The sequence below is a fragment of the Heliangelus exortis genome, chromosome 15 (assembly GCF_036169615.1).
Source record: "Heliangelus exortis chromosome 15, bHelExo1.hap1, whole genome shotgun sequence".
Classification (NCBI taxonomy): domain Eukaryota; kingdom Metazoa; phylum Chordata; class Aves; order Apodiformes; family Trochilidae; genus Heliangelus; species Heliangelus exortis.
The window spans coordinates 8,072,604-8,095,203 of NC_092436.1; the positions used below are offsets into that span (position 1 = coordinate 8,072,604).

The 22,600-nt window shown below is 50.7% G+C and overlaps 2 protein-coding genes across 4 annotated transcripts; one reads left to right on the forward strand and one right to left on the reverse strand.

Moving 5' to 3' along the window:
• Window positions 1-475: 475 nt before the first annotated feature.
• On the reverse strand, window positions 476-6,990 carry CLTB (clathrin light chain B). 2 transcript variants are annotated; one of them, XM_071758650.1, is made up of 6 exons: window positions 6,656-6,990; window positions 4,975-5,021; window positions 3,760-3,877; window positions 3,364-3,475; window positions 2,971-3,024; window positions 476-2,510 (listed from the first exon to the last, which is right to left on the reverse strand). In XM_071758650.1, exons 1-6 carry the CDS (start codon window positions 6,837-6,839, stop codon window positions 2,339-2,341), a joined length of 687 nt encoding a protein of 228 aa, XP_071614751.1. In that variant the 5' UTR covers window positions 6,840-6,990; the 3' UTR covers window positions 476-2,338. The 2 variants fall into 2 exon arrangements, with proteins under 2 accessions (XP_071614751.1, XP_071614752.1); XM_071758651.1 differs by lacking the exon at window positions 2,971-3,024.
• Window positions 6,991-7,681: 691 nt separating this feature from the next.
• FAF2 (Fas associated factor family member 2) lies at window positions 7,682-22,486 on the forward strand. Of its 2 annotated transcripts, none has more exons than XM_071758640.1 (11): window positions 7,682-7,813; window positions 14,858-14,926; window positions 15,348-15,482; window positions 16,201-16,277; window positions 16,566-16,704; window positions 18,017-18,102; window positions 18,183-18,274; window positions 19,640-19,817; window positions 20,683-20,854; window positions 21,077-21,220; window positions 21,697-22,486. In XM_071758640.1, exons 1-11 carry the CDS (start codon window positions 7,751-7,753, stop codon window positions 21,877-21,879), a joined length of 1,338 nt encoding a protein of 445 aa, XP_071614741.1. In that variant the 5' UTR covers window positions 7,682-7,750; the 3' UTR covers window positions 21,880-22,486. The 2 variants fall into 2 exon arrangements, with proteins under 2 accessions (XP_071614741.1, XP_071614742.1); XM_071758641.1 differs by lacking the exon at window positions 7,682-7,813 and adding an exon at window positions 8,071-8,257.
• Window positions 22,487-22,600: the final 114 nt, after the last annotated feature.

Consider the following 22,600-nt stretch of genomic DNA (forward strand, 5'->3'; position numbering starts at 1 on the left):
TGAGCAGGACACAAGAGATGTCCTGTGCAAACAGCTTGGGAACTCGTGTTTCCAACATGGGGCCTCACTGCATTCCCTGGGACTCACTTCAGCTGCTGTTGCTGGGATCAGTTCCAGTTGCTGAGGAAGTGCTTTGTTCCCAGAGGGAGCTGCACTGCCTGTGTCATGACAAACATCATAGGTGGCTACAAGTTCCACTCCTGGATCTTTTGAATCATACCAGAGGGGTTTGGTGAGCAACACAGCTTTGGTCCCCTCTGTCAGAGCCACAGAGAGGGATGGAAACGGGGCCCTCAGGTCTGTCTGCTGTGTGGCAGCCGTGGCTTGCAGCTCCCTGTAAGCTCCCGTGGCCTTCCCTCTACTGCTTTTTCCTGTAGGGTGTGGTTCTGCAGCCCCCTCCTTTCCACTTCATAGTTGTGGGTTCTCCCAAACACAAACGTGTGTGGTGCTGAAGCTGAAAGATGACAGTGCCCTGTAGGATTGGAGATGTTGGTTTATTTTAACAGGTAATTTGAACAGTGACAGGTACCAAAGCTGAGGGGATGTAAAACAGCTGTGGGCACAGCTCCCCGGGAGTTGCCCCTGCCTGACATTGGGTGCACAGCATCTGGGGAATTCGGGGGCCTGGCTGCTGCTGGGGGCTGAAGGGACAGAGTGCAGGGGAGCTCCCTGTCCTCAGGAAGCAGCCAGAGGCTCTTCCTGCTGCTCTGCACTGAAAGGCAGATGCAGGCAGCCAAATCCCAAGGTATCCCACATTGGCATCCATCCTGCACCACAGCAGAGCTGCCTACACATGCTGGAGGTCAGGGGGACTGAGTAGGAGCCCTCAGCCTTATGGACAAGGCCAATCCCAGCACCAAGTGACTCCTGACACCCATTTTCCTTTTCCACCCCAGAGCCTGGGGTGCCCACTCACCCCAAGAAGCCTGCAGGAGGGCAGGTGAACTTCCTGACCCGTGGAGCCATAGCTGCAGAACAGGAGAGCTCTGCACTCAGCTGAGCAGGGCTCTGCCACGAGGCCTGGACAAGCATTTTGCAGCCTTTGCTTTGTGCCCCCCCAGGCTGCTGCTGCAAGTCCTTCCCAAGCCCCCGGTGGGTCAGACCCAGGGCAGAAGCTCAAGGCTGCCCCACAGCAGGGTGCACACAAGCCCACCCCGCTACCCAAAAGTTCTGCAGATCTCCAGGTCTGGGCCTCCAAGCCAGAGGGGCTGGTGCTGGCCCCACCCAGCAGGAGTAAGATGGTGTTTGGGCTGGAAAGCTGTTGCCTTGCTGGATGGGGAATGGGACTGGGGCATCTCCCCAGGCTGCCTTAGGTGTGCAAATACATTGGGGGGACAGAGAGAAGCCACAGAGCAACTGCAGACAGATGTGCACATTGTTCTCCAGGGACAGGACAACCCCCAGCACAGGAACTGCCCGATCCTGCCCTCGGCCCATGGGTTTGGAAGCTGGGAGCTCAGCCTGTCTCACAGCAGCTGGACCCTCCTGCCTGCTTTCCTGCAACCTCACAGCCTCTGTCTCCCCTCCCACGAGCCAGGGAAGGAGCAGAGCCAAGGGCCTCCAAAGCCTATGACACCACAGCCCCAGCTGCTGATATTCTTGGGGGAAGGACAGAAAACATCCTGTTTGGCTACATGGATGGATGGGACACAAGACACTGAAAGTACTGCTCTGAGCCTCACTGGCTTTTTGGAGTTCACAGCCAGGCTGGGGAAAGTTCTGCTGGGCTTGGGGCAGTTTTGGCCCAGCCTGGTGCCTGCACCCACATTCCTCAGACCCCACTAGCCTGGCAGCATCACAGTGTGGCTTGCTCCCTGCAGGACCCAGTGGAGTCAGGGCTGTTCCCTCCACCCTCCCATCCCCACTGCCAGCTCTGGTTTAAACCTCACTGGAAAGGTGGATGGGAGCCCAGGGTGCCACTGGGGCCCCTGCCTTGTGGCTAGGACATGGGGCTGCCATGGCTGCAGCTGCTCAGTGCCAGGACAGCTGCAGGCAGGCTTATTCTAGGTGCAGGGGTGAGGTGGGGAACAGCAGGCTGGGTGTTCCCCCTCTCACTCAGTGAAGACCCTGGACAGGACCCACCCCGCAGAGCCAAGGCCAGGGGCTCCCCCCCTAACTCACCTCTGCCACCCATTGTCACCTCCTGGGGAAATGCCACAGTAATAAATAAGTGTGAAAAGAGACCGATGCACCTTTTAAGCAAAGGAAAACCATGGGGAGAGTTACAACTCAAGCACAGCCAGGGAGGAAGGTGCAGGCAGGATGAAGCCCCTCTGGGCTGGCCACAGGAAGCCACCTGGCCTTGCCCTGCTGTGCCCCCAGCTGTGCCAGCCAGCAGCTAGCGGGACAGGGGTGTCTGTTTGAGGGAGATGAGCACCGAGCGCATCCGAGAGACATCCTTGCTCTGCTTGCTGCTCTTGGGGTTGAAATCACAGAGCTGGGCCACCTTCTCCCACTCAGAGCCTGGGGTTTCTTCCTTGGACTCCTTCAGGAATGCTTCCTCCGAGGCCCTGTGGAGAAGTTGAGGGTTGTCACTGGCAGAACCCTTTCCAAATAAACCCCCTCTGTTTGGGAACCCCTTGTGTCCCCTCCTGCTCCAGCTGATGAGCTCAGTGTCCAGAGGCACACGATGCTCAAGGTTGCTGTTCACCTGCTGCATTCACCCAAGATATCATTCAACCAGGGGCATGAGGCTGTCTGCCTGCTCCCAAGATTTCTCCACCCCCAGAGCTGTCCCCCAAAAGGCACAAGACTCTACAGCTTTGCTTCTTCAACCAGGTTCCACAGGGGCATTTCCAGGAGCTCTACTCTACTGCTCGGAGATGCTCACCTGCAGTGTCCTCCCTGCAGGACCTCACTAGGGCCCAGGACCTCCCAGCACCCCCCCTCCCCTTGGTTGGGCAGCCAGATCCTGCAGGGCAGGACCCCCCAGATCCTGCAGGGCAGGTACAGTCTGTAAGAGGCACATACACATAGCCAATGACATCGGCGTCCGGCTGCTGGTAAAAGGCTTTGTCAGCGATCCTACCCCAAGGTGCAGACAGAGAGAGAGCGCAGAGCAGACAGGCAGGCAGAGGGTTAGAGAGAGAGAAACAGAGAGGGTGTTAGCATCCTCCCACATACCACAGCACATAACACCAGGAAAACCTGCTGGCAATAGCAGGGCTGCACAGACAGTGCCCCAACCCTGCCCCATGCAATGCCCACACAAAGGGCACTGAAGCCCTGGGGCCTTTCCCTTTGTGAAAGCTCTGTCCTCGCAGGGCTGGGTCCCACTGAGAAGACAAAGACCCCTGGAGATCTCAGGAAGGCAGCTCTGGCTGCAAAGCAGCAGCCATCACAGCCATGCTGACCCTGATGTACCTGTTATTTGCCCGGTTCTTCTCCACCTGCTCATTCTGACGCAGGTTCCACTCCTCCAGGTCCTTTTTGGCCTTCTCACGCCATTCCTGCTCAGTCACCTTCGATGCCGCATCTAAGACCAGGGCAAAACAGACTCCATCACCCAGACTGGTACCCACTGGGCCTGCTGGGCAGCCCCTTGGGCAGGCAGGACACCTGCAGCCCCCCACGCCTGTCCCCAGTAGTGTCACTGCCACAGGGACAGCAGAGCTTTGGCAAGGGGCACCCACACAGCATGGTGCACAAGACACCTCTCTGGGATGCTGGAGGGCCACTGCCAGGTGACAGACCCCAAGGGCCCCAAATACCATCCTGGGAGGTGCCATGAGCACGGCCACACATGGCCTCGAGTCTCACCCAGCTCCTCCAGGCGCTTCTTCTGCTCCTCCCTCCACTTGCGGATGCTCTCCGGTTCCTGGGTGAGCCGATCAGCCTTGGCTATGGCTGCATAGGCATCCGTGGGGCCATTGGACTCCTGCAGGACACGAGCACCTCACCATCAGCTCCAACTCTTCCCACAGATCAGCTACCCTGAAGGCTGCCAGCAGGGCAGGACTCCACACTCAGAGCATTCAGACAAGACAAACAGGAGGCAGGGAGAGTGATGGCCCGGGACAACTGGGACAATGTCCCCAAACAAGCTGCTGTCCCAGCTCCCAGCCTCTCACCCACAAGGACTTCCTAACATTCCCCTCCATGATTTCTGCTCCCTGCCAACACAGCTCTCACATCCTCTGGGCAGCCCCACAGCAGGTAACAGCCATCAGCTTTGTGACATCCCCCCCACCAGCTTTGGGCTTCCCTGGTTCTGACTCAGGCCAAGGCAGCACCAGGACACCAGTGCAGTGAGAGCCTCCCCAACTCCTCCTGGAACCACCTGCACACTCCTGCCAGGCCCAGCACCTCTCCCAACACCTTCTGCTGGCTGAGGCGACCATCCCGACACTGAGCTCAGCGATGGGATTACAGCTCTCCTCCAAGATCCCAAATCTAATTAAGTCTGCCTTGCTTCTAATGTGATTATCATCCTCTAACCTAAGCACTGGCAGTGCACATGCAACTCTCCTGTCACTGAGTGGGGCAAAGGGCTTGTCAGGTGCTAGTACAGCCAGCAGAGATGGGCTTTGAGATCACAGAGGGAGCTGAGACCCAGGTGATCAGGCCCCAAAAATCACCCTTGGCCATGGGGCAAGTGGGTTAATGAGCTCCAGCCTCTGCCAAGAGATGCTCCGACTGCCCTGGAGGCCTCCAGGAGCTACCCAGGCTGGAGAGGGGACCCCATGGGGAATGGACAGTTTGTCATCTGCTCTTACAACCTAAGCACTCACTGAGGGCACAGGCCACCTGCAAACGTATCTGTGGCAGCCCATGACAAGCAGGACCAATCTTTCCTTCAAAGAGGGCTGAGAATTGAGCAGCCAGGACTCCCATGAGACTCAGGCCTTTCCAGGAGCACTATGGCACCCTGTTTGATAACAAACTCCAGTCAGCCCTGGGGGGCAGAGTGCTGGCCCCATACCCACCCAATCCTGCTGAGTACCACTGGGCCAGGGAAAGGAGCTGAGCTCTCACCTGAAAGACATCTCCATTGACAGCAGCTCCTCCATTCTGGAAACCAGCTAGAGAAAAAGAAAGAGAAACACAACTATAGCAGCTGCAGGTCATCCCAGAGGGACTGGTGTTCATGAAAAGCAGCAGCTGAGTTCCTGAGGGATGTGGCTGTACTGTTTCCAAGCCCAGCATACCTATCCATGACAGCTCCACATATGTGGGTGAGGCCCCACAACCTTGTGTCCTTGGAGGGATTCAGCCAGCACCTTTCTCTCTACCAGACAAGCCTCTCTGGATATTTATGTCTTTATGGTATTTTCACTATTTTTTAATCTTATCTGAAGCTTAGGAAAACTGTTCCAGGCACAAGGCTGGACATAGCTGTTCTGACAACAGACAGACAACTTGACCAGCCCAAACCCACAAAGAGGCAGGCAGAGGCTGCCAATGGACACAGAGAGGTGACCCAGAAGTTGTTGGTGGAGTGCCCAGCAGTGCAGAACTGCAATAGGAAGGGACCCAGCCAGGGACAGAGCCCACAGAGACCTTTCATTGTGCTCCATCAGGAGAGAAGGGCAGGTGTGCCCACTGAGGTCCTCAAGAGCCCACCTGGGGAGTGCCCCTGGGATGAGCTTGCCAGGTTTGGGTCAGGAATGAGGCATCCACACCTTAGTACAGCCCCATCTCCCCCCAAGCCCCAAAGTACACCCCAGGACCACAAAAACAGCCACATATGGGGCTCTCCACTGCTGGGAGAGAAGAGGCTTTGGAGGAGGCAGACTCCAGGCTCTGATCTCTCCCCAGTTATGTTCACAGGGCTCCTACTGGCCAGCCAGCTGCAGACCTGGGCGGCCACACAGCCACAAAGTAGTTCAGGCAAGCACCAACCCCACGGTGCTCGCCCCCACGCTGCAGCTCCAACTACACCCAGCTCCAGCCTGTCTGACTGCATTTACCACCACCGCTGTCAAGAGCTATCTGAGCTCAGGTCTGCCCCTGCAGCCGTGTGCCAAGAGGTGAAACAATTGCTCCACAAGGAGGCCCTGTGGGCGTGGGTTAGGGAGGAAGCCTGAGTAATGTGATAGCAGCATCCCTATGTCCAGCCTCTGCCCCTGCAGAGTGGAAGAAGAGGGCCCCTGTAGGGCTTGGGACCACAATGTCGCCAATGGAAATGTCTTCCATTTTGCACTTCAAAGGGCTCTGCTGTCTGTGGGGACAGTGACTCGGCTATCTTTGCTCCTCAGCTCTGTCTGGATGCCTCTCATATTACCCAAGCTGGGGGCACTGAGACACAGAGACGGAGGTTCATCCAACCCAGGAAACCCAGGCTGACCACATGGGGAAAAAAATCGCCCCACAGCTGGCAAGCCCCAGTTCAGGATTCACCCCACATCTTGGGGCTTGAGAGAGAACCCCAACACCAAGCCCTTTGGGACCAGGCATAGGCCCTTGCTGGGATGGATGCCCACTGGTGAACCCTGTCTCCTGCCCATTGGGGTGCAGCACGGACTCCATCCCCTACTGGGGTGCCCTGCATCCCACGGGGGACCCCAGTCCCACGCGGGATGCAGCCCGGAGAGAACCTCTCCCAGCCCTGGAGACATGGCGAGGCACAGTTACACCCGCGGGGCTCGCAGCCCCTTCCGTGCCCGCAGCCAGGCGGGCCCCTGGCCCTGCCCGCCCAGCGCTGCGCGGCGCTCACCCGGTTCCGGCGGGGCCGCTTGCCCGGCCGGGGCGGCGGCCGCTTCACCGTCGGTCGGCCCGAAGCCTTCGTCGTTCTCGATGCCCGCGATCTCACTCTCCTGCTGGGCCAGAAAGGCGGCGGCCGGATCCTCCTCGGCGGCGGCGCCCTCGGACGAGGAAAAGAAGCCGAAGTCGTCGGCCATGGCCGCCCCCCCCGCCCCGCTCCTGCTTCGGCTGCGCGGCTGGGCTGGGCTGGGCCCGACTGGGCGCGGGCGGAGCTGTCACTGCGGCGGCGGGCGGGGCGGCCGCGCTGACATCAGGAGAGGGGTGGGCCCGGCGCCCGCGACCCGCTCCGCCGCCTCCCGCCGCACCGACAGCAAACCGGCTGGGGCAGCGCTGCAGCCCGCACCGTTGCTGCCGGCCGGAGCCGAGCCGAGCCGGGACGGTTGCGGCTACACCGCGGGAATGGGTTGCCGGTGCTGTTCGGCTGCTTTCTCGCGGGCTCGCAGGGCCGTGGTCTCGGGGCACCGGACCCACCCACGCGCGCAGCCGTAGCTCTCCGGGGGGGGAGCGGGAGGCCCCTCATCGCCACCATCTTGCCTGGCGCCCGCCATCTTGGGTGGAGCTGCCGGCGGCGGACGGGCGACCCGGTGGGACGGGAGGTGCCCGGGAAGGACTCTGCCGATGGCGGACAGACCGCCCCGGTGGCAAGCAACCTAAACTTCTCTCGAGGAGCTCCGGTTCACGTTCCCCCTCCTGTCGCGGCCCGCCTCGGGCGCCGGGCCCCCCACTCGCGGCACCGGCACAGGCAGCCCCCGCTCCCCCCCGCCTCTGTCAGCGCCTGAAAGGCCCGAGCGCTTTCGGCACACTTCGGAACTCTTCGATTGCCTATTGGGAGCACCCGAGGCGGTTGATGACATTCGGACATTTCCGGAGGGTTCCGAGCGCACTTCGGATATCTCCGGAACGCGGTCGAGTATTTCCGGTTGCGGCCGATAAACGGCCATTGGCTTCGTAACGGTGCCTCGCGCGCGCCCCGTGGCCGGGGCGGAAGTGCAGGGGGGAGACGTCAGTTCCGGAGAGTGACGGAGCGGCGGGTCAGAGGCAGCAGAAAATGGCGGCGCCTGAGGAGCGGGAGCTGACGGCGGAGCAGACCGAGAAGCTGCTGCAGTTCCAGGTGCCGCGCCGGGTGGGGGCCGTGCCAACCGGCGGGGACGGAGGCGGGGACGCGCGGACACGAAATGGGCTGCGTTGGGCCCTCTCTGCCGGTGCTGGGGTGCTGCCGTGCTTTGGGAACGGGGCTCACTGGTAACCGGGGCAGGCCCGGTCTGGAGCGGGCTCGGGGGTGTCGGGACGGAACGGCCCGGGGGCGAGAGGAGAGAATGGTTCGGTGCCGGTCCTGGCAGGGGCGGGGGGCTCCCCGCGGGGACGAGGCTCCTGTGCGGGGCTTGGTGTCCCCGGGCTTCGGGCTCTGCCGGGTTGGGGCCTCGCTGAGGGACCGGTTAGGGCTGTGCGTGTCCCGAGTGCTTCGTTAGGAATGGTGTCTTGTTGTTGCTAATTGGAGAGGCAGGAAATGACTGATGAATAAACCCCATTATCTCTGTACCGGAAAAATTCTTCGGTAAGTCCCGGCCATTTTAAATAGGTACTCTGAAAAATTCCCTTTCTTGTCATTACTGTTGAATGGGAGAGCTTTTCTTGGCGTCTTTGGAGGGTTAGCCAGGGGGTTTCTGTGGAATGTAGTTTCTCAGAAAACTGTTTCTAACCCTCACGGTTTGGGGAGGCCGCTGGGGAATGAAGTGATCGAATCACCCTCTCTGCTGCATAGCATGGGCTGGCTCGCTTAACCTTTGCTTTGCCAGGACCTCAGGATTGTGCAGGAGCTAACTAATTGCAAAAAACAATCAGCAGATGTGGTTTATAGGCGAGAAAACGGTGCTGTGGAGTTGAAATACTTGGGGCTGCTCAGGGGGAAGTAATTAAATGTGCTAACCAATGAAAGTTATCTCCAGGTGTTGTGAGTTTGTTTCAGTATTGTAGGGCGTACTGTTGTGTTACTTAGGTTACAGAGTTTTTTTAAAAACACTTTCAAGAGTGTTTTGTCTGACTTAATTGCTTTGTAAGGTTTTTTAAACTATGCTTTTTTTGTGTAACTGCAGAATTATAGGGCTTGAAGGGACTTCAGAGACATCCAGCCCTGCCTTCCACACCTAAGATAGGTGTGCATTTTCCTTATCATTCCAGGCACATATTTGCCAACACTTTTACCCCTGAGCCAGGGGGGTTTGCTGGCCTTCTGAAGTAATTAATATACTGTGGTGTTTCTCCTGACTATAACTGCGAGGGAATTTTTTTACATACATTCCTTCTGTATCTTTACTGCAAATGAATCTGGCTGGGCAGCAGACAAAGGAGGCTGAGTAAGGTGAACAGTTGTGGTCCCAGTGGTACCATTTCCCTGGTACGTATACAAGGTTTAAGACATTTCCTTATGCTGCACATCTATATGTGCAAAAACTCTCCCCCTGCTCCCACTCTCATGCTGCAAGATGTACTTAATAATCTACTGAATCTGGACAGATAGGACCAGCTGCACTCATCAGTGTCCCTGTTGCTATTTTCAAAACCCTGTGGGCAGCTGTGAAGCTGAAGAATTCTGTTTCCTAATGCTACCTGGTGTTGCCATGGACAGCAGGCTGGGGGCTGAAACCAGAAGTCAGAGAAGGGATTCAGGTTTTAGTCCAGCTTCCTGTTGAACCCTGGTGTGAAGTGGAGGGAGATGCTCCTTAGACTTCAAAAGGGGAGAAATTTTTCACTTACAAGACAGCTACCAGCCAAGTGTCTGATGGCTGTAGCCCAGCCCAGAGGACTTGGATACCAGGGTCCTCTCATTCTTCTGTCCCCTGGGGTGTATGAGAGAGCTTTTCATCAGGGCTGGGCTCCTCCTCCTTTGGTGCTTCACACCTGGCTGCAAGGGGCTCAGGTATGCAGTCCTGCTTGTTGCCTTGAAATGAGAGCCTAAATTGGTCCACCTGGAAAAGATTATTTTTTTTTCTTGTTTCCTTTAGTTGAGCTGTGTTTGTATTTGGAGGGGATGGGTTGCTGTTGCTGCAAAACACTGCTACAGTTAGTTTGTAAACTTCTGGGGATTCCTCTTGTCCTTGTAGGAAGCACTTGAAGTTTTCAGAGAACTCTATTCATTTTCATTGTGATATGCATTCATGAATAATTTGTCCAATATTCTGTGAAGGGAGGGAGCATTGTATTTACACAGAAGGTGGTGTGACACTGCAATGTGAATAAAGCAGGAGAGGGGATTAGGAAAGAAAGGAGTGGGGAAAACAAATGTGAAGTAACCAATAGCGGAAGGCTCTCAGTAGTGTTAAAGTTAAATGGCAAGCCAGGAGAAAAGCACTGAGCAAGAACTGCAGGGAGCTGTTCACCCAGGAAGGAGCTGCTCTGGGTGAAGTTGCTGTTGCCCTTCACTATTAATTCTTTTGCTGGAAATTGCTGCTTCCCAGGTAGAGAGATGAATGCCTGCAGTCCCATCTGTGGCCCAAGCCATCAGGGTTACAGTTTAAATACATATGTTGTGTTAATACCACTGATGTTTGCTTGATGTTTTGTGGTAGTGCTCATATAAACAGCTCTGCTGTCAGGATGGTGGAAGTAGCAGGGTTTTTGCTACATATGGGGCTGGAATAGGACAGCTGTCTGCCACCCTGCTATGGCAGGTTAATGAAAAAAAAGTACAGATGGGGAGAGAATTGGGATAAACAAAATAAAAGCAACAAAATGCTCTTGAATGCTTTCAGCTTCTTATTTATTGCTGAAGCTTTGGCTAATATAAAGGAGTAAAAGCATCTACATTTTTCATCTGTCAAAATTTGGCTGTCTTGGCATCTACAGAGAGAAACCTGATGTGAATGGCTTAAGTCAGCTGTGAAAATACAGTTCCATTTGGGAGATAGAAGAAACAGCAAAGGAGCTTTCATAGGATCTTGCTATTGATCTGTGCCCATTACACTCAGGCTGATGTCTAACCTAGTTATACTATGCTAATGTGAAGTAATGGAGTGCTGGTCACAAAGGAAAAAGCACTTTTGATATTTTCTCTGACTTCAGCTGGGGAAAACAAAATCCTCAAGACTGCAAACATATCTCACTTAAGGAGGAAGGAAGAAAACAGCTCCAGACATTTTTCCTATCCTATTGCACTGCGTATTGATCAAACTCCTACAAAGGCATTTGCTGTAGTATGTGAAGAGAAATTCTCTCCTTAGAGGCTTTGATGCTTGAAGTCAGATATTCTTGACCCATGGAAATTAAGAGCAGTGCCAGTTAGTCCTGTGGATTTGCATCGCTTACACTGTTTCAACTTAGGAGCGGATCTGCAGGGAGAACAATTTAATGAGTTCAGTTTCCAACCTTTGTCCACTCAGAGTATTTCTTCTGCCTCTGAAGCATGGAATTGCACTTTCTACTACTTCAGCATTGAGAAGATTTTAGCATTCTGAGCATTCTCAAAGATGGGAGGTGCAAATTATTATATCCAGCAGCAGCTTCAATGTATTTTAGGATATACTCAGCTTTGGTGTTTGAGAATCTAATGTTGAACTTCCCTGGCATTTATGGTACTTAATATTTTGTTTTCTAAATAGTATCCATTGTATTGAGCTTGGTTCTGTGTTTATTTGCAGTTTTGAGGACACTAGTGTAATGGGGTTAATTTTAACAACAGGGAGGCTTGTCTTTTTGTTACTTACTATGTCTGTGTAAGGTCTAGGCTCTTTGAGACAGCTAATGAGAAACTACAGTGATCAGGAAACTATCGGTTAGAGACTGATTTGAAGATACTGTTCGTTCTCTGAGGCTTAATGATGCTAGGAACATGCTGCTTTGCTTGGCATGTGAATAACACAGCTTGCAGCCAGCAGCAAGATTCAGCAGAAACACTACAATTGGTGCAGTAGAAAAGATGTGGTGTTTGAACTTTCTAATCTGCTTCTTTGACTAAGGTGAAGCAGTGGCTGAGGAAGGTACTGAGGTAACAGTGTGAGTGCTGGTTATGAGTTACAACAAACAGTATTGGTGTTTACCAGAAAGTGTTGTCCAAACTGACAAACTGTCTTCCTGCAGTTCCCTACACTGAGTGCAAGTTGTTCTGAATCCATATGTGTCTGAACATGCTGGAAGTGTGCCTATTGTATGGACCACATAAAAGTGACATTCAAGAAGATATTTAAAAGCTGTCTTTACACAGACAGGTTTCTTTGCTGCCGATGTTTGATTGTGATCAACAATGATTGTTGATCAGAGTGGTGGGAGTGCTAAGCATAGTGCTGCTGGGATGGCTTTGTCACTTCTGTCCTGTATTGAGAGCAACTGTATTAAGATGCTAAGAAAGAAAAAAAAGGTAGGTTCACCTGCACTGAGATGTGCTGTTGAAGAAAACTGAGATCTGACCAACGTTGTGCCTGTTACTGTAACAATGGTCAGGAAGGGGTGAAGCTCCCTGGTCTGTAGTCTCTCTGTGGAGCTCAGTAAGTCTTGCAAATGCTGCTGTGATTCAGTGCTCATTAAATGCTTTTGGATAGTTCTGCATGGCTATTACCTTGGTGCTGCTTTCTGACCTAAAACTGCTAAAGCATTTTGCTTAATTTAAAAAGGAGGGGATGTTCAGTCAGGAAGAGCTGTTATTAATACTGAATGATAATCCAAACCTGTAGAGACAAAGGTGTGAATGAGTTTCTGAATTTTGCAGACACCATCAGAATTTCTAGGGTGTTAAGGAATGGTGATCAGAGGACTTCCAAGGCTTAGAAATACATACATTGTGATTCCACTGTAAAATCAAGTAATTGAGCAAATTGCAAGTGTCTCTTAGATGTCCTTCTAAAAGGACTATAAAGTGCCTTCTGTAGGGGTTTGGAGTAAAAAAAAAAAAAAAAAAAAAAAAAGAGAGAGAACAAACCCTAAATTTCACTTAGTACATCTTTAAAGAAAGACATTTAAATTAAAACTAAATTGTGAAACTGAGCTATCAGTGAAGGTATTCTGGCAGCAACAGATGATTTCACTGAGCTTTTCTTCAATGAAATGCTTCTGTAGTGCTCCCTTGTAAGCCTTGCTGCAGGCTTACTACCCAGTGGTGTATCAATATTTATTTTAAAATTACCTGAAGTTTTCTGATTCGTGTTTGGGTTGGAGGTTTTTTTGAGCTACTTCAATCACAGTGTTAATGTCAGCACTGCTTTGAACAGTCTGGTTCTGTACAACAAAACGAAACGATGTTCTTTGCCTGGTAGACTGGGGAGAAGGTAGAGATCTGTGAGAACTTCTGAGCATTTCTCAGCTTTTTTTTCTCATGAAGTTTTAATTGAGCCCAGAGATTGAATAGGGCATTTGTCCACAGTGTGATTCGAGTGGAAATAACATGTGGAATGTATGAATGGGGGCAGGGAAGGGAATAGATGCACCATCAGTCTTCAGTAAAAAAAAAAAAATTGATGCATTCTTAAATGGTCAGCTTGTCACAGCTGCCTCAGGAGCATTTAAATGAAGTAAGGAATGGGGGAGATGATGAGCAGAATTAAGCAGGATTGCTAACAATGGTTTGGATCATAAGGTGTAATAGAAACCTCACAGAAGGATTTATATCGAGTCTCTGCCCTGTGTTCATAATCATTCTGGGCAAGCAAAGCCACGCTCTGCTCTGCTGTGTGACAGGCACAGGGAGCAAAAGCTCTCTGCTCTCTGCCAAACTCCTGCACAGCTGAGATCTCAGAGGCTGCAGAGAGCAGAGTGTGGAAGAGTGGGCAGAGGACAGGCACAGCTCTCATTGGGTGGGTTGGTTCCTGCAGCCTCTGCGGGTCAGAGGGATCTGTTTGCCATCCAGTAGCTGTGAAGTGGGAAAGCATCCTGTGCTACTTCCCAGCTCAGAACCTGCATGGCTGAGGAAGGTACCTGCACACCCTGTAGGGTTGGCACTGGCCAGGGAGGTGTCTGGAGAGAAACCCCCCAGGTGAGAAGAGCATTAAGAATCTGAAGTTTTCATCTCGGGAATGACCTTGCTGGAGAAACTGTTGTATTTCAGTCTGCTCATATGACCAGCACTTTTTAATGTTGAATTTGCTATGCTACTTGTGACAGCTGTCATTGCTTCTGCCTTCTTATATCCAAGCTAAATAATTGCTTCTGAAAGTGTAATGATTTTCTTGGCTTTCTATAGTCCTGTTATAAAAAAATCCTATTGCTCTTTTTAATTTTAAAATAACTGTAGTTTCCTTCAAAATTATCGACATTGATAACAGTGTCACCTGTACTGATACTTCACTGGCTGATTTGAGGGATTGTTAAAAGGGCAGCAGCAGCGTATTTATGGCTTTATACTCCCTGTGACACACAGTGTGTGCTTTGGCTCTCTGGTGGTGGGTGCTGTGTACAGCCCCGAAATGGTCTGTTCAAGCACCTTGCAAACAGTGGTAGGGGGAGAGATGTGTTCCTGGGGCACAGTGACAGAGATGTTCACTTCAGCAACGATTTGTCTTCATTCAAGAGGTGCTTATGTGGCTTCCTGTGGTAACAAATGTTGTTTGATATCTCATGCAGAAGTTCTGGTTGGCATGGGGTTAAAATAAGCTTTTCCAAACAGTGGTGTGAGAGCCCCGTGACTTTGAGATCTGCTGGTGTGTTTGGGTTGTATTTTCTGCTTCTGTTTGTCTTAGACTGGATCTTTACTATAGGATCCCCATGATACTGCAAAACACTGCCTTCATTAGTGCCTGTCTCATTTTGGTTTTAGTATCTGTTTATGCTTTCAGTGAGTGAAATAATGGTCAGCTTGGGTTTTCAGAAGTGCTTTGCCCATCTTTTAAGTTGACACTGTGAGATGATGTTTGAGGGTATCAGCCTGGCATATCCTTCCAGGGTGAAACTTGAGGGCAGTGTCATGTTAGACTCCTGAGGGGGCTGAGTGCAGTTGCAGTATCAGACCTTGGGCACTGCTGAGAATTGGCTGATGCTGGCAGAGTGCAGAGGCCTGTTTGAGGCCTCCTGCATGGTTACGGGTTTGGGCTGGCTCAGGCTGCACTGCTTTTAAACTGGGAGCAAAACATCCAAAGCAAAGTATTGTGGTAACTCCTGTCTGTGCTCACACGAGGCAAAGAACAGTAAAAATACAGAACTTCCCTGGCATTCATCTGCATTTTTTCTTCTTTAGGACTTGACTGGCATAGAGTCCATGGACCAATGTCGTCACACACTGGAACAGCACAACTGGAACATAGAGGTACCACTGCAGATCAGATTTGTAGCAGTTTCCAAGTATTTGGATTAAACTGGGTACTCTGTGGGGAAGGGGTGCCCTACTAGTTTAATCTGTCAGCCCCTGAATTTACTGCTGTTAGCCAACAGTGTCTTGGTATTGCTGGAGACCTGGTTTCAGAATTACACAGCAGAGTTGTTACAACTGTGAACAATCACTTGACTGGCACACGGTGTAACTCCCATGGTGTGTGTGTCCAGGCTGCTGTGGAGGAGGTGTTCCCTACAAAAAAGTGTTGGTGGGTATGGTTTATAATGAGTTGTGTTCATCCAGGGCTCTGGGGCTGTGGACAAATAATACCTATTGTTAGTGTCCAAAATATAAAAGGTATTTTCCTCCATTCTGAAATGTCTGAAACCTCCCTTTGCTCTTTCTTGTGTCAAAGGCAGCTGTACAGGACCGACTGAATGAGCAAGAGGGTGTCCCAAGTGTCTTTAATCCTCCTCCATCACGGCCATTGCAGGTCAATACAGCCGACCATAGGATCTACAGCTACATTGTCTCAAGGCCACAGCCAAGGGCAAGTATCTTACAGCAGATTTTGTCTTGCTTCTTGAGTGATGCTTTGTGAACAGCAGAACTTGCAAGCAGGGAAATTTTTTGTTGTCTTTCTATGCTCTTATATGTACTTTCTAAATATTTTATCTTCTGAAAACAAGATGTAGAGCTATTTCTTCAGCCTTTATAGCTACTGTGGATAGTTTCTCTATGGTGTGATTCATAGTATGAGATGGGCTTCTTTTGTGTCACAGGGTGTTTGGCTGTGGTGTAGTGTAAAGCTTTTTGATCAGTCCATCTGTCCTTTCCTTATAGCAGAGTGATAATATTTTTTTCTTTCTAGAGGGCCCCCTAAAAGCTGTATTAACTTGAATGCAGGATCAGTTACTTGCATTAATATTCCACATACAAATTTGCATGAGCACCTGTATGACTCAGTGCTATTAATCCCTTTGTAGAATCAAGAAAATGGGCACAGAGCAAAAGCATTGCTGCTTGAATAGTCAGTGTATTTGGTTTTCAGATATGTCACATGGAGTTCTGAATGAATTGTGTTAGTCACTTAAATTTTATTTGACGTATCCAAAGTCATGAAATATCACTGAGTTTCATGCAGTGGTTAGAGCACTGTCACTCTCATGTGTGCCTGTGTGTTTGTGCTAGGGGACACTTTGCTACGTTGCTGTAGCAGAACTGTTTCTGGGGTGGACACTGTTCTAATTCTTTTCTTGTAATTGCAGGGCCTGTTAGGATGGGGTTACTACTTCATAATGCTTCCATTCCGATTTACCTATTACACATTACTTGATATATTTAGGTAAGTTTTTGTGCTGACTCATGTATTGACTGCATCATGGCACTCTCCAGCTTAGATCTGGCTGTACCTTTGTTACTTGGGTCTTTAATGGCAGATTTTACATTTACTTGCTCAGCTGGCTGTATCTGTAGCCTTATATACTGAAATGTGTAGGTTTTTGGGGTTTTGTGGTTGTTTTGTTTTTTCATGGTTTTTTTTTTTAATGAATATCAGTGACTGTGGAAAAGAGAACCTGTTCTTCAGAAAGTCATTAAGCTGAATTTCCAGTGTCCTTTGCTTCCTTCCTAGGTTTGCTCTGCGTTTTATACGCCCAGATCCTCGTAGTCGGGTCACTGACCCAGTGGGTGACATTATTTCATTTATTCATATGTTTGAGGAAAAATATGGGAGGATACACCCTATCTTCTACCAGGGAACCTACAGCCAGGTCAGTGTCACATGTTGGTGCAAAGATCCCAGGCAGATGGAGAATGGGCATTTTGCTGGGTGGTACCAGGGCCCACATGGCAAAATTGCTTTTCATCTGAAAGCTCAGTGTTTGTCCCAAAGCTCCCTAACAGGGTAATGGACAGCTAGTGAACAAGTGTTTTGGAAAACCAGTGTCTGCCAGGCTGAGTGACGTGCCAAGCCTGCACAGTTGGAAAGCCAGGCTGCTCTGACTGTTCCTCGACTGTCTGTACAGCTCTGTAGCCAGCAGCTATTCTTTGTAATCCTGCCTTTGTTTCTGTAAACTGAGGTGGGATGCCAGAGTCTGTCCTGTTCACCAAATTGGGTTTGACTGCCTGGGCCTTTATTATAATGCAATCTAGAACTTGGTATGGGACCTCAAAATTGAGAGAAGGAGCACCTGAAGAAATTACGGGAGGTGGGAGCTCAGTGTGTTAGATCCAGGCTGATGGTGTTCTCTGTAAAAAAGGGACATCCCAATGGGTACTGCATCTTCTGCAGCTTCTCTCATCTTAGCCAGGGGAAAGGCCTCCTGCAGTGCTCCCCAGCAGACAGCTGGATCAGCACTTCAGCTTCTGAAGTGCCAGAGGAGAATGTGTGGTCTCTGTTAGCTCCACCCTGCACAGTGATGGAGTTCACTGCCTCCACAGCTCTTCTAGGCCCCTCTGTCTTTCCTGGAATCCAAACTTAAATAACCACAGAACAGTTAGGCTACCAAAACTCAGTGCCACTAAAACAGGGAGGGTATTATGCACTTACCCTATTGTCTTGTTGAGAAATGCTCTTGGGTGGGTGGAATCCAGAGACTGTGAATGCAAAGAGGCTTTTTTCATTGTTATTTTGTTTGGGTTTTGTTTTGCTGGGGCCCTGGCCCTACAGAGTTAACTTTAGTGCTGTTTTCATTTGATGTGGTCTCAAGATTGTCCTGTACCAGGCTAGAGTGGAAAGCTCAGCCTTGGCTGCAGGAAGTCTGAGGGCTCTTCGTGCCAGCTAAATCTGGCTGGGTAGTTGGGGTGTGTCAGATCAGTTGCCCTCCTGGCTTTGCTCTGAGTCCCATGTTCTCCAAAGCCAAGTCCTGTAGAGAGTGGGAAGTAGCACCATTGTAGCCCCCTTAAATGAGGATTTAATCAGAAGTTTGATGGGTTCATCCTCCACTGCTGCTTCATTGAGACCACAGTGATGGCAGAGGAGCAGCAGCCTGGTTAAATGTTGCTGAGCTGTGTCACATGAGTCTTGTGGGTGCTGCTTCCCCCGAAACCCAAAAACTTTTCCTCCTCTTCTCTTATGCCAAGGCACTGAATGATGCCAAGCGGGAGCTGCGCTTCCTGTTGGTTTATCTTCATGGAGATGACCACCAAGACACAGATGAATTCTGCCGGTAGGTAGGGCAGTTTTCCAGGGAGTTATCTTTGCAATTTCATTGCAGCTTTATTCATGTGGTATCTTCTCCTCCCCTAGCAACACGTTGTGTGTACCTGAGGTCGTCACTCTCATAAACACTAGAATGCTCTTCTGGGCTTGCTCAACCAACAAACCAGAGGGATACAGAGGTGAGTGTGTCCCTCTTGGGATTTACCTATCCCCTCTCCATCTCTAGAACAAGCCAAATTCTCATTGACAAATTTAGACTTTTGAAACACACTTGTGTTTTGTGTGAGCAGATGAGATTTCAGGATTGCATGGGGAAATGTGTTGGTTTTCATGTGATGCTTCAGAGCACCTGTGGGGACATCAGGGAAATACTTTCTCTTCACCTCCACTGTTCCATATGTTTCTGAGCAGTCCTAGTCGTGTGCTCTTTGCTGCAGGCATTCAACCTGCTTTTAGTGCCTTGTTAATGGGAGTTGGGTGTGTGCTGAGGATTAAACTGAGTGCAGAAACAAGTTACCTAACTAGCTGTGCCCTTAACACTGGCTCATATTATGCCTGAAGACAGGAGTGACTTGTTATGTGCATTCTTTCCCTTTTCTGACATAGTTTTCCACACCCAGTCTCTCTTTCTCAAAAAGTCCAGTGAGGTCCTTTTAAGTATTGTCTTTCCTAAGCTGTTGATACCTGGGCCTGCCAGCAGTTTTTTAGGGGTTTTCTGCAAGTGGTGACTTTTTTCAAAGTTCTGTTCATGCCTCTGTGACACTTTTGACCCTTCCTGTTTCATGGCAGGAGAGAGCAGGAATTGTGGTATTAAATCCAGATCATATTGACACCTTGAAAAACTTTCTAAGGAGACATTCGTATACTTACTGCTGTTTCATTGGAGTCACAGCCTAGAAAGCAGAGCTGGAAGGGATTGGAGCCTTTCATTTAACCCACAGGGTGCTCTGATTCATTTTGGAGGACTCCATTGGTAATGACAGCTCCAGGCTGTGGAGCATGCCATGCATGTGTTAAGTAGGGGGTGGTCAGCAGCCATAGGTGAAGAGTAACTTTAAAGGCCTCTGATCTGCTCCATTCCCTGTCTCTGGCAGAAACAACTTCATTTTGTCTGGAAACGTCCAGGATGGACACTCAGCCATTTTCCCTATGACAGCATCTTCCCAAGTCTGGCCATCCTTAATGATCTTAGCAAGTGTTTCCCTGTGCTTGACCTGTGTTTCTCTTCCTGAAGATTAAATCCAGGGCTTTTTGTCCCATTCTGAGTGGATATTCAGAGCAATTGCTTCCTTCCTGCTTAAATTAGAGAACCATTTTAGTTATTTGTAAGCTTGGTTTTTTTCCCCTCCTTCCCTTCCTTCCCCTCCTCTATGCCCCAAGCCACTTTTGCCCTTTGCTAAGTTACAGGGTTTAGTTTGACAGGTTGGATCCTGAGGCCTTTTCTGCCTTGGAAGTGGCAGCTGCTTCCTGGGGCATCTGTGTTGTACCCCTTGCTGACCCTGCTGGATGAGGCAGTGTTGGTGATGTCTGTGCCTGTTTCCCAGTCTCCCAGGCTCTGCGGGAGAACACGTACCCATTTCTGGCTGTGATTATGCTGAAGGATCGCAGAATGACGGTGGTTGGGCGGCTGGAAGGCCTCATCCAGGCTGATGACCTCATTAACCAACTGATGTTCATCATGGATGCCAACCAGACATACCTGGTGTCTGAACGCCTGGAAAGGTATGAGGGGACCTGAGCTTCAGTAATGCAGACCTTGTGAAGAAAGGCTCTGCTCTGCCCCCTTCTTACCTCCTGACACCATAGGTCAGCTTCTCCTGTTTTGTTAGGCATCCCATGGGCTCTCCTCTGTGGGATCATTGGTCCATAAATCCAGGCTGCCCTATAGCCAGGGAGCTGGATGTGTTGCCCATACAGATCTGCTGCTGAGAGACGGTGCCAGCACTCTGCTGTTCTGCACAGCTGGAGCACATCCTTAGCGTGCTGGAGCTTTGCAGGTAAAGCTTGGACAGTAGGCAGCAGGAGCAAAGGCTTTGCAGGCAGACAGATTGCTGGTGGCTGCAGGCAGTTGGTGGCCTGGCTGTCTTGAATTCCAGCTCTTCCTGGTAGTACCTCCTGAGCTCCAGCCCCTGATAACTCTGTAGGGACTTGCTGTGTCCAGAACTGAATGCCACTTCTGGCCTTCTGTCTTCCCCTCCTCTGCCCCACCATCTCTGCAGGGGACCCAGAAACATGTTTTAATGTGTCTGGCCTCTGAAATGTGCCAGGAATTACCTGAAAGAGATAAAAGAGACTCAGAAGAGTCTCAGAAATCTTGGGCACTGCTTATGTGCTGTCCATCCACCCTTGTCAAGCTGCAGTGGGTGGTATTCTTTTCTGTTCTCTTTATTCCTGCTCAGCCTAAGGAAACTCTTTGTGTGCTGGGGTCTGTGGAGACTCAGCTTGCCTTTTAGGAGCTCATGGTACTCTGAGGCACTGGCTCAGAAATGTGTTTCTGCAAGTTTGAGGCTGTACCTGCATGCTCAGGTCTGCCATGCCTTGACTTTGGGGCCTGATAGCCCTGACTGCTCCCTGGTTATGTTTGCAGGGAAGAGAGGAACCAAACCCAAGTTCTGAGGCAGCAGCAGGATGAGGCCTATCTGGCATCGTTGCGTGCGGACCAGGAAAAGGAGCGCAAGAAGAAGGAGGAACGGGAGAGGAAGAAGAAAAAAGAGGAGGAAGTGCAGCAGCAGAAATTAGCAGAGGAGAGACGGCGACAGGTGAGGGAGCAAACTTGACTGTTGGGAGAGGCAGCCATGCCCTGTGGGGTGCTGCTCGTGTTGTGTAGGAGCAGTGTCTGCAGTAGGATGTTCTTCTCAAATTGGAGGTGCTGGTCTTGCTTGGGATTTGAGTGTCCTCTGAGCCTCCAGGAGCAGCTGTGCTGCAGAGGACAAGCACAAGGGTCAGGTCAGTGCATGCCTGTTCCCTTCTTAACTTTCCAGACACTGCAGGAGGAGAAGGAGCGGAAGTCCGAATGCCTTCCTCCCGAGCCACATCCTGATGACCCAGAGAGTGTCAAGATCATTTTCAAGCTGCCCAATGATTCCAGAGTGGAGCGACGATTCCATTTCACACAGTCATTGACGGTGAGCTTGGGGCAGATGGGCTTGCTGAGCTTCCTGGAGTACAGAAGGGAGTCTAAATTCTATAGTTAGCAAAGCTTTGGCTCTGTTGGGTTTCACCAAATGGTGACCTTTGAGAGCCTTAGCAGCAGAGCTGTTCCTGGGTAAAGAGAGTGTCTTCGTGCCCAGTTCCACCAGGTTAGAAGGGAGAGATAAGAGGAGAGAACAGAATAAAACAGCTTTTTTTTTTTTTCTTCTGAAAAGCTGAGACTCTCGTTGCTCCCTATTTAAGAATGGTGTAGGAAGAGCCAGGAATTGTTTCTGGGTTCCCCAGGTCCTGAGAAGTCCTGTTTCATGCATGCTAAGAAAATGGCTGTCTTGTGCCTACAGTGCAGTGATAGTGCAAATTTGGTAACGTTCCTCCCATGAGATCCCATGGAAGCAGCCTGGCTGTGTCATTGCTCCCCCAGCTGGCAGTTATTCCTGTGTTTCTTTCCCAGGTGATCCATGATTTCTTGTTCTCCTTGAAAGAAAGCCCTGAAAAGTTCCAGATTGAGGCCAACTTCCCTCGCCGTGTCCTGCCCTGCCTCCCTACAGAGGAGTGGCCCAACCCACCCACGCTGCAGGAGGCTGGACTCAGCCACACGGAAGTCCTCTTTGTGCAGGACCTCACGGACGATTGACACTTTTCCAGAACACACAAAATGGAAAGAGAAATTCATATTATTATTATAATACAATATTTTTTTTAAAAGACTGCGTGCAAATGAGGGATCAGAGACCACATCACCTGTGCCAGCTGTGCTGTGTGTGCACACTGGCGAGGGGAGGTGTGTGCACATCTCACACACCTGTGTACACAGCCATCCCCTACACTTGGAGGGCAGAGAGGGAGGGGGAACTGGTGTTACCCCTCCGCCTTCCCAGGGGAGGAACAGGAATGGCAGCTCTCAGTTAATTATTGCTTTTATTGATGACAATAATAATAAAACCCCAACAACATGACATCTTGTGAAGATTTGATACTCTGCTGCTCCTGACAGCCAGAAGACCAGGCACCTGAAAGTGCTGGGAGTGGGGTGGAGGGGAAGGGCTGGACAGAATCTTTTCAGCTTCCCTCTGTGTATAAATACCTTTCTTTTAATATTTCTCTTGCTTTGTAATGACCAAAGGAGAATGGGGTTGACTATAGTATTAACTTTTTGATAAAGAGCTGGTTCAATTCTTACCTGTGTGGGGTCTTGCCCAGGGTTCTTAGCCTGCGTAGTGTAATAAACTCTGCCTCTAGCATGTCTGTGCTGATGCTTTCTGCCTGGGTGGGGCACAGCCCAGAACTGGGAGGGGGCTCCAGCTGCTGTGGCTCCACTGTGAGTTGTTGCTCGCAGCCTTGTGGGGATGCTTAAC

Coding starts and splice junctions, on each gene's coding strand:
- CLTB (XM_071758650.1), bottom strand. CDS start 6,839: ATGGCCGACGACTTCGGCTTCTTTTCCTCGTCCGAGGGCGCCGCCGCC. Junction 5,022..6,655: donor AGCGGCCCCGCCGGAACCGG/GTGAGCGCCGCG, acceptor CTTTTTCTCTAG/CTGGTTTCCAGAATGGAGGA. Junction 2,511..2,970: donor GCCGATGTCATTGGCTATGT/GTATGTGCCTCT, acceptor ACTTCTCCACAG/GGCCTCGGAGGAAGCATTCC.
- FAF2 (XM_071758640.1), top strand. CDS start 7,751: ATGGCGGCGCCTGAGGAGCGGGAGCTGACGGCGGAGCAGACCGAGAAG. Junction 16,705..18,016: donor ACCAGGGAACCTACAGCCAG/GTCAGTGTCACA, acceptor TCTTATGCCAAG/GCACTGAATGATGCCAAGCG. Junction 19,818..20,682: donor GTGTCTGAACGCCTGGAAAG/GTATGAGGGGAC, acceptor TTATGTTTGCAG/GGAAGAGAGGAACCAAACCC.